This window comes from Poecilia formosa, unplaced genomic scaffold (genome assembly GCF_000485575.1).
Source record: "Poecilia formosa unplaced genomic scaffold, Poecilia_formosa-5.1.2 Scaffold392, whole genome shotgun sequence".
Classification (NCBI taxonomy): domain Eukaryota; kingdom Metazoa; phylum Chordata; class Actinopteri; order Cyprinodontiformes; family Poeciliidae; genus Poecilia; species Poecilia formosa.
In genome coordinates this window covers 299,116-309,211 of record NW_006800331.1, presented here as the reverse complement: position 1 = coordinate 309,211, position 10,096 = coordinate 299,116, and the positions used below count along the sequence as shown (strand labels likewise).

Here is a 10,096-nt window from a genome sequence, read left to right as displayed (position 1 = left end):
TATTTTTTTTTAGGATTTAGAATGAAAAGAACGTCACAATGACCCTTCCGTCTGCTTTATCTTATTTGTTTGTAGTAATAATATTGATAGAATAGAGCTGGGTCAAGACATTCTGCTTTCATTTGGCTATGTTTGTTTTTATAGATGAACTTTGTAAGCTCCTTGAATGTTCCTGGAAATCCTGAGCGCATAATTCATGCTAACAATTGGTGCATCGCAGGTGGGAGTATTATTTTTACTGTGTCTGTGAAATTTGTCCTAGTTCAAGAGTAAATGAGCACCAGATGGGCTGTGTGTGAGATGACTTGCTGTCACATCGCTGCAATGAAGTACAGGCTATTGCACTTACAGCTGCACCCTGGGAGGATACTAGGGTGAGCTTTTATGTCTCTTCTACTTGGTTCCCTCTCTTTCTCTTCCTCCAGTAGAGCCACATTCACAGCACCTCAGGGAATCAACAGTGGGGCCTAGAAATATAATGTGAGCATCCTCTGCACTGTCTGTTGTGGACTATTTGGTGGCACAAAGTTCAAAGATCCACTAATGTCTTCATTGTGAGCAGGATCACTGAGTTGACAGTCATTGCTACTGTCGAGCTACATGAAGTTTTAAAATAACACTTTCCAACATTTTCCATGAAACTGTTCCTTTGGTTTAAATTTCATTTAGATGCAAGAGAAAGGGCCAGTGTGACAAGAGGTTTCTCCAGTTGGATAGAGACTGTTCCTGCAATGCTTCCCTCCTTCTAAATTATGAGTTTTATTAATAATTGCCCTGAAGAGTTTTTTAAAAGTTATTCATTCAAATAACAAGGACCTGAGTTTATTTTGCCACTAGACACAATTGGGATGATGGTAAGAGATCCTCCCTTTTCTTAGAGGGTTGAGCCCACAGTACTTTGGTGATTATTTGCATAAACAAAATTCACATATGTGCAGGATTAGTCTGAGTTGAATTAATAATATGAATGTGGAAAGCTTGGATTTTTTTTCTTCCCTATTGATGCAACATGTTCTTTTTTTAAATAAAAAAAAATAAAATAAAATCGCAAGCCAAACTTGTCATTCACATTCCCCCTTTATTTGTGTTTATGTGCAAGTGATGCACCATGGTGCATAAGTGAACCTTAACTTAAATTAACTAAGTAGATTGCAAGTTGAATAAATTATGAAAGTATTGCAGGTTATCTCACCTATTGTGTTTCTCCATCATTGTGATGTGTGAGGTGGGGGCTGCAGATCATTGCACAGAGTTACACATAGAAACAGCCACCATGTCTTTCACATTGGATCTGCCAGGTTTATCTCTGAGTGCAATAGAGAAAGGGAGCCATCTAGGGAAAAGGGCAGAGTGAACAGGAGGGAGGGAGGGAGGGAGGGAGGGAGGAAGGGATCCTGCGCCTGCTCACTGTGAGCACAGCAAGTGCAGCTCTCATCCGCTGCGGAGGCTGAAGCTGATACAGACGGAGTTTGACTGAGCAAAGAGAACCTCGGAGGGACAGTGTGGAGCACGACCTGAAGGGAAACAGTCAGAAAGGATCAGAAACAAGCCATGATTGCATTTATTTGCAGTCCTTAAACCTTCCTTGCCTCTGTGGCATGCTGCAGTTTGTGCTGCGAATGTTGCAGTGCGGGTCACCTCCTTTTCTTTTGGGAAAACCAAAGAAGCCCAGGGAGGTGTGAGTTTCTGGCACAAGTGCTGAGTACTGCGGCACCTTGATTCAAGCAGAAGAATGTAGCAGATGGGCTGGAGGAGGCGCAGGATCATCTTCCCAGACTTCAGTCTTTTACCGTTTATCAGTCTCTGCTTCCGATCCTCCCTTCCTCCTCTGTGCATCTCTCTGGCTTTGTATGGGAGGTGAGGCACTGGCGGTCTGTCAGTCATCATGCAGCGGTGTGAACGGGCAGCCCTGTGCCCACAACGCGCTATGGACATCAGACAATCCTCACTGTACTAATGAAAGGCTTCAAGCTCGCCTGGTGAGAATAAGCGCAGCAGAGGCAGATGAAATGTGTTGCTCTGACTGTGATTTTAAAATTGCACTTGTTTTTGTGCGTAGCTTTAAGGCTGTCACGTATGCATAGCACAGCTAAGCCAGGGGCAAGATTTATGGGACCGCTTCCTGCTGTGTCGTTTCCGCCTAATGTCCATGTAATGCTACGTATTCTTTGAACAACGGTCAACACGAGAGCGTTTGTGTAATTCTGCTTGCGTCCTCATTATCAATCTGCAGATAGCATGCAGGTTTGGAATGAGGGTTAGGTGAGAATCGGTGGGCTGTGACCAGGCTGGGCACATGCAGTATGAGCTCCATGTAGCATGCCTTTTTTCCACTGTGACTCCAGCGGCCCCACACAGCTCCCCTCTGGCTGGCTCAGTGTGAGCAGACCAGCTGAGGAAAAGCGCTCACGTGGCCGCCTGGAAAAGAGCTGGCACATGCTCCGTTTGTCTCTCCCTGGCATTCCCACTCGCATGTTTTCCTGTCTCCTCGTCATATCACATGTACAAAAAAAACACACACACACACACACACAAACACACAACCAGGTGGACTTTGTTTCACTTTCTTTTTTGCCAAAGTGCTCCATCATCTATCCTTTCATCTTCTCTGTTATTCCCCCCTACCCCCTGCGATTCTTCGTGCCCCTCCTCTTTTTCTAGCTTGGTATTTTTAGAGACGAATTACAGAGCACTGCAAAAAAAAAAAAAGAAAGAAAAAAATAGATGGGGAGCAGCTTCGGCAACGTGCGTCCCGCTTCCTTTCTCCCATTTCAATTTCATGAGGACCTCTTCTTTCCCCACAGGAGTTCTGGTTTTCCCTAAAGCCCCTGTCTCTCTTTCATTATCTCTATATTTGTACGTGCCCTTCCTAATTTCACCCATCTGTCGTCTCCTCTCGTATTATCTTACATGTCTTGGAAATGAACTAATCTCGCCGTCATTGTTCTCCAGTGCAGACTGAGCCTTTGGATGTTATTTATTAGCCCATTAGGATGAATTAGATGCCCTGTGCAAAGTGTAGGTTACCTAGGTTATGTAGCTACCTAAATATAAGCGTTGGTGTCGTGCTTGCAGTGTGCCATAGTTACTCTGTAGTGTAGAAACACTGCTAAACCTGAGTCTGTCCTCAGTTAATCTGTTTTCAGGTTACTTTATACTCAACAGCCATCTGTTGGCATCACATGGTCCTTTACCTGGAAAGGACTTGTCTTGGTGACAAGCCACACATAAATAAAATTATATAACTGCCTGTGCATTTTTTTAATCCAGTACATTTAACAATCTCTTGTGTAGAAAATATTATGTTTTATTATTATAATCAAAAGTGAAGTCATGTACAGTCTTTGTCTTGGTTAATTTGGAGACAAAGCAAGAAGGTGTGTAAGGAGCTCTAACAGGTGATGCACTGAATGTTCATGTTTTATATTAAGAGGTTGACTTTGCGTGGTTAGTCATTGATATTTGTTGACCATGGCAAAATTAACTGTTTCCAACAAAACATTCACGTTTGTTATGGCTCCATAATGATGATCACATGGACACGTCTCCAGTTGAATCCTGTATTAAATGACCTCAGATCATTTCTGAAGATAAGCAACATAAATCACCTCCGGCTGCAGAGTCGCTAAATATCATTTGAATAATTTACTATTTGAACAAGATGATTAGCCGGTGCAGTTACTGATGTGACATCAGAGGATGTGCAGCTTAGACAATAGCAAGTTGTTTATCGTCATATTTATATATAGTTGTCTTGATGTTGGTAGTCATAATCTTCTTTGAGTCAGCAGTCTATAATTATATTATCACAAAAATAGTGAGCAGTTTTAAATCTTATCTTCTAATAAATGTAAACAGTGCAGGGTCATAAATGCCATAAATTAATATATAAATAATTAACTAAAAATCCATTAAATAAATAATTTATTGTCCCACTTATTTAGTAGAATTTGGAATTTTTTTGACTTTATTGCTGTGTACACTTTTACTACACATCATAGTGAGATATGGTGCATCGGTTCTTTTAAAGACAGATTTACACAGCTGTGATGCACGAGAGTGCTTTGCTTGTTATTTTTGCATCATTTATTTTTTAAGACAACAATAAAAAGAAGAAGAAGAAGAAAGAAACCAGCTTGCACATGTCTGTGTGTGTGACAGCAAGGGGAGCAGGGAGATTTGTAAGGATTTGGCTAAGGTCCCAGTGTATGGATATTTGCTCTTGGTATGACATTTGGTGTGAGTTAAATCTCCACAAACACACAGACTCGCACACGCACGCACACACACGCACATAAGCGCTCAGTCACAGATGTGCACTCACAGCCAGCATCAGCAGCTGTAGCAACACCAAGGCCCTGACAGCAGGCTTGAGGCAGAGATTTCTGGCTGCACGTGGCAAGGTGGACCAGCCTCCTGTTACTGCTGGACAGTTTGACAGACAAACTAAGCACCCAGGCATTACAACACTGCATCCATCTTACCTCCTTAATGAAATATTACTTTCAAGAATGCATTTTTCATGGTTTTTCCATAGTGAACATTTCAGGAATGAACTGTACTCTTAGGTTTCCTATCAGTCCTTTTTTGGAACTTAGAGGATGCAGTAGTCAGCTTTAGACACGCACACACACACACACACACACACACACACATACACATGCAGAGTCAAGAAAACAAAACATCAAAGATAATTGATCTTTAGCAGGATTCCAGCAAAAAAAAATAAAAATCTGCACGGTCACATCCTCATGCAGACATCTAAGTGAAAACCCCACATTGAGCTACTAATGTCTCTCTGGGCTATTTTAAGCTCAATTTAAAATTGTAGCTCCCAGGTCTCTGCAGCATGAATAATAATTGTCCTATCTGAATGGCATTAAAGAGTCATACGCTAAAGATTTTTCTTTTATTTGAATTACTGGCTATTTTTGCAGGTCCTCAAACATATAAGGGCTATCAGATGTGATGATTAAATCGACAAAATGGTCAAAGTCAGAAATGAAATGCCAGGTTTTGAACCCATGTGCAGCCTTTGATATATAAATATTTATGTAGGGTTTAAATTCGCAGAAGGGTCTCTGCAGTAAGGAGAAACTGCGGCATTGTTTCCTTCATGGCCTCAGTTTATTATCTCTCTGTTTCTGCCTCTATTTCATGCTGGTTTTTTAGGGGGGGGTTTTCTCACTATGTCCTGCCCACAAGTCATTTGTCATCCCTGATTATACTGTGTGTTTTTACCACTATGGCTATGTTTAATGTACAAAACTTATTTTGCTTTATTTTTCTTTTATGTGCAGTGCGACTAAAAAATAAGTAACCTTACATACCTGTAATTTACACAGATCTATATAATCAGTGCCTTCTCACAGCACATAATAATCAAAGAATCAGGCCCAAAGAAACATCAAGAGTTTACGCCACATAAAACTACAACACAGCATAGATTATTTGTGCTTAATGTGTACAATGTAATTTATAACCAGTATGAATGCAGTGGTTTTTGTTGGTTTATTACTTTGCGAAATCTGCATGAAGCACAGCAACATGCTGCTTCGACATGCTGACAAGTTCCAAACATGAGATGATTGCAACTCTTAACATTAGATGCATGCCGCATATATCCTTCTCTGCTGCAGCTTGAGCATAGCCATAACACTCTCGGACATAACCCGATGATAACTTTGCGCAGTCCCATGCTATTTTATGCTGATGTCCATTTACTCTCCTCAGCATTTGAAATGCTGAGAGCACCTCCAGTTTATGTGCCGGAACCTATGTTATAAATGATTCAGCAAATTGTTATTTGACCCTTTGAAGGCATGTATTGACAGTGTAATGTTTAACTATGTTCAAGGAAAAATGTTTCACAGAATATACCTTTTATATATATATATATATATATATATATATATAAATTCCCCTCTCACCCTCCGCGGGTGGTCTCTCTCTTTCATCCTCTGAGCTCGGGTCCTCTACCAGAGGCCTGGGAGCTTGAGGGTTCTGCGCAGTATCTTGGCTGTGCCTAGAACTGCACATTTCTGGACTGAGATGTCTGATGTTGTTCCTGGGATCTGTTTGAGCCACTGCTCCAGTTTGGGGGTGACTGCCCCGAGGGCCCCGATGACCACAGGCACCACTGTGGTCTTCACCTTCCAGGCCTTCTCCAGTTCCTCTCTGAGGCCCTGGTATTTCTCCAGTTTCCCATGCTCCTTTTTCCTGATGTTGTGGTCACTTGGTATTGCTACATCCACCACAACGGCTTTCCTCTGTTCTTTATCCACCACCACAATGTCCGGTTGGTTCGCCATTACCATCTTGTCTGTCTGGATCTGGAAGTCCCACAGGATCTTAGCTCGGTCATTCTCCACCACCTTTGGGGGTGTTCCCCACTTTGCAAGCTATATGGAAATCACAAAAAAAGAGAAGCTAAATAGGTTTCTATAATAGTAGTAAGTCACAACACCAGATTCTGCTGGGGAACTGTGTAAATTCAGGTGACAAATTAAGGCTATGTCTCTATGATGGCAGTTTCTATGCTGAAAATTGCATTAAGCTTTTAAAGGAACAAATGCTGCCTTCAAAACCAGGTCTTTTCCAAGGACAGCCATGCATTTTTCAAGAAGACAATGTGAAACCGCAGTCAGCGCACATTACAAAGGGATGGTTGGGGACAAAAGGGTTGAACTCCTCTGCCTGTTTTTTTTCTGACCTGTCACTGATCAAGATGTATGCATATTTCCAAGAGAATAAGAACTATATTTGGCTGCACACTTGTATAACATTTGGAAAATATAAAATCTGAAAAGATTGACTTCTGTTTTAGATGAGAAACTGCAACATTTTATAGTACTAAACGGTTTGCTATGACAACTATGTTCTGCTACAAAACCTACATACCTAAATGGGTTAGGGTTTACCCAACCCTAAATGTAAAAAACATATCAGATTTTGTTTAATTAACATTTTCATTGCATCCTACCTGTTTTCTATTTCAGAAGGGATGTATGACTGCTGCAGTTTGAATAAGCGAGCTGTCATAGTTATTCATCTTATACTGATTATTAAACCTTGATAATGTCATGGTAGGAAGGAGGGAATATTTAATCCTTTTGTTTTTTGTTTGCTTTGTTTTTAATGGACTGGAAACTGCATTTGTGGTTGTTAATGCGTGCGTCTCTGTAAGAGACGTCTGATTCTCACAATAGTGTTAACATCAACTTGTTTGACCAAAACAATAGAGCCACTTAGCCATTAAGCATGTTGAAAAGAACACTGAGGGCCCACTCTCCTGCCCTTTAATAAATCCCAGACGTTGCTCTACACACAGGAAAGAGAGCTTTTTGTTGACAAAAATCTGCTCGGTGTATGTCAGCTGAACCCTCTGGACTTCTGCTTGTGTAGTAATATTTGCATTTTCAGTTAGAAGCGCTGTTCACGTCAGGTGAACTGATGCGAAAATTACTTTGGCCTTTAATTGCTCAACTATTTCATTTTTTATATCTTTTGTCTTCACACTCTGTCGGCCCTCTGTGTTGTCCCCTTATGCCTGTAGGTCCCCTGCAGATGGCAGGGACTGTGCCCGGTCCCATGAGACTAAATGTCCCACAGTTGCTTAATTCTGCTGCCCGTTTCCTGTTTCCTCCTGCTCCCTCTCTTGATCTTTTTAAATCCCCTCACCACACTGACATTGCTTTTGAATTTTAATCAGTGTGTTAAATTATATCTGCTTTAAGAAAACGGGTTTTGGCAGCCTTAGGCAGTAGGTCACAACTTCCTATGTGAGTCCAAAAATTGTCACAGGTTTGCCAGTGTCAGGTCCTCTTAGACCGAGGATGAGTATTTTAATTTAACTTGCGCCTGTGAGACTAGATTTAAATAGATAAAATAAACGCCTTGACATACTTTATCTACGATCCCCAGGTCTCTGTTTGCCAAGCAGTTTTCTTTTTTTTTTCTTTTTATATTCTTACAAGCTGTTGCACAGTAAAGTATGCTTAAATTCTGTTGCTTTGTAGATGACTAATCGTGTGTGAGGATGTTTTATGCAGCAGCATTGGCCCCTTACAAACACACAAACACACTCCTCCAGCTCTTTCGTTTTCCCGGTAGCTGAAAACAGTTTGAGTGCACATGAATGGCTTGACATGCTGTCATGGTAACTGCACGCCCCACACTTTCGGCCTGACAGACGTTTCCGACCCAGCCAGGCGTCACCATAATGACGTTGCTGTGGCAACGCTGTAAATAACGTAACATTTTCCTAAAAAGATGCGAAAAAAGCTATGCCATAAGATTTTTGTATTTTTTTTTTTTTTTCATTTTGGGGTGTGATCTGTCTGCTTCTACACAAGGCTGAGTTGGGAAAATGTTTTTTTGTGGTAAACTTATGACCATGCTGGGATTCTACTACTGCATGTGCAAAAAGTATGCACATGCCCTTGAACCTTTTGACATCATGCCAAAGTTTACCCACAACTCAACATAAAGTAGAGTATTATAACGTGTTTTTCAAAAACAATTTACAAATCCAAAAAGTGTGGTGTACATGTTTATGCATTCACCCCTTAAGTAAAAAGTTTGTGGAACTTCATTTTGGTGCAGTCAGAGCTAGATGTCTGTTGCTTGTTGCCAGCAGCTTTCTACATCTACAGACCAATTACTTTTTGTTTTGTTTTGAAAAATAACTCAAGCTCTGTCACATTTGGCAAGTTCATCTGTCATTTCTCAAGTCTTTGACAGGAATTTTGTAAAACTTTAATACCAACCCGTTTGTATGGTCCAAAATCAACTCTGATCAGCTTCCCTGCCCCTCTTAAAGAAAAGCATTCCCACTACATGACACTGCCAGTACTGCTCTGTTTTACTGTGGGCATGGTGTATTTGGCAACAATTGTGTTCTTCAACACAGAGAGTGCTGTATGTCGACAAAAAAGTTTGGTCTCATCAAACCAACGTACCTTCTACAACATGACCTGCCTCGTGTGTCCTTTCATCTTCATCAGAGTGAAAGGGGCTAAAAACATAAGTATTTTACAGTTATCAGATTTGTAAAAAACAAAAACAAAAAAAATTCACAACTATTCACTACTTTGCGTTGGTCTAGTGTATCTCATAAGATGCCAATAAAATAAACTTTGCTTGGTGGTTGCAGTCACTGTAGTCTACATGGCAATTGTATGAAATTGTGGTCAGCTTGACCAGTAGCGTGTCCCCTCGTACAACAACAGTGAGAACAGAGGACCCCTAAGTAGGTCAGTTGCTTGTTTGAGGCTGGACAGGCTTATCTGGGCACACAGTGGTCCGGCTCAGTGGACCAGCTCCCTTTGTTCCACAGAACGACTCTGCTGAGGGCTCCCACAGAAGCCGCCAGCATCCTCCCGGTCCCGGGGTCAAGCCTCAAAAGCAGCACTGCTAAGAGTTCTGGTTGCTTCCTTAAAGATCTGAAGAGGTGATTACTCAGTGTTATGATTGCTACGTGTGAGTGGGTGTACGTTTGAGAGCAGCCGTAAGTTGCCCTTTCTATCACGTTTGAATAACCACTGGGTGTTGTTTTGTAGCTTTTTTTGTTAATTTTGAAGATGTTTGGTCTGAACTTTTTTGAGTAGCATACAGTAACAGTTTCTGTCATTTTGACTTGCGTTAATTTTGTTGATTCTTCACAATTAGGACGTTTGCCTAACTTGTGGGCAAGTTGGTAAAAAAGACTTTAACTGGTTGCAGGATTTTAAAAGTGACCACAGTTTGGTGTAATGTTTTGTTCATTACATTTTTAAATTAGTAATTAACATTCACAATTCCAGCAATTACGTAACAGGTCTGTTGACTAAGTTGTTTGTTGTTAGCCTAAGATCATGAGGTAGAAAGCACGCAGTATTTGTTACTCAAAAACAAAATTAGATGCCCTTTAGCAACTGTCACCTGTCATGGATTAACACTTTCATATCATTTATTTTTTTCTGATCGTTTTTTTTTTTAAATTCCATAGAAAATTGAAGAAAAGAAAAAACTACATTTCTTTGCATAGCGATTTTTGTTTTGTTGCCAAGCTGTGCATAATAATGTTTTTTTTTTTTTTTTTTTTTTTTTTTTTTTT

General features: G+C 40.7%; 1 protein-coding gene across 12 annotated transcripts in view; it reads left to right on the top strand.

Annotated features, from left to right (window-relative positions):
- Positions 1-10,096, top strand: part of gramd1bb (GRAM domain containing 1Bb) — a 100,487-nt gene that overhangs the window by 52,555 nt on the left and 37,836 nt on the right. Inside the window, exon 1 of one of the 12 annotated variants that reach the window (XM_016662855.1) lies at positions 1,416-1,979. The exons of the other annotated variants lie outside the window; for them this stretch is intronic. Within the exon in view, the coding sequence (XP_016518341.1) occupies positions 1,957-1,979 (23 nt within the window). The 5' untranslated portion in view covers positions 1,416-1,956. Of the gene's footprint in view, positions 1-1,415; positions 1,980-10,096 lie in introns of those variants that run through there. 12 annotated transcript variants of the gene reach the window in all.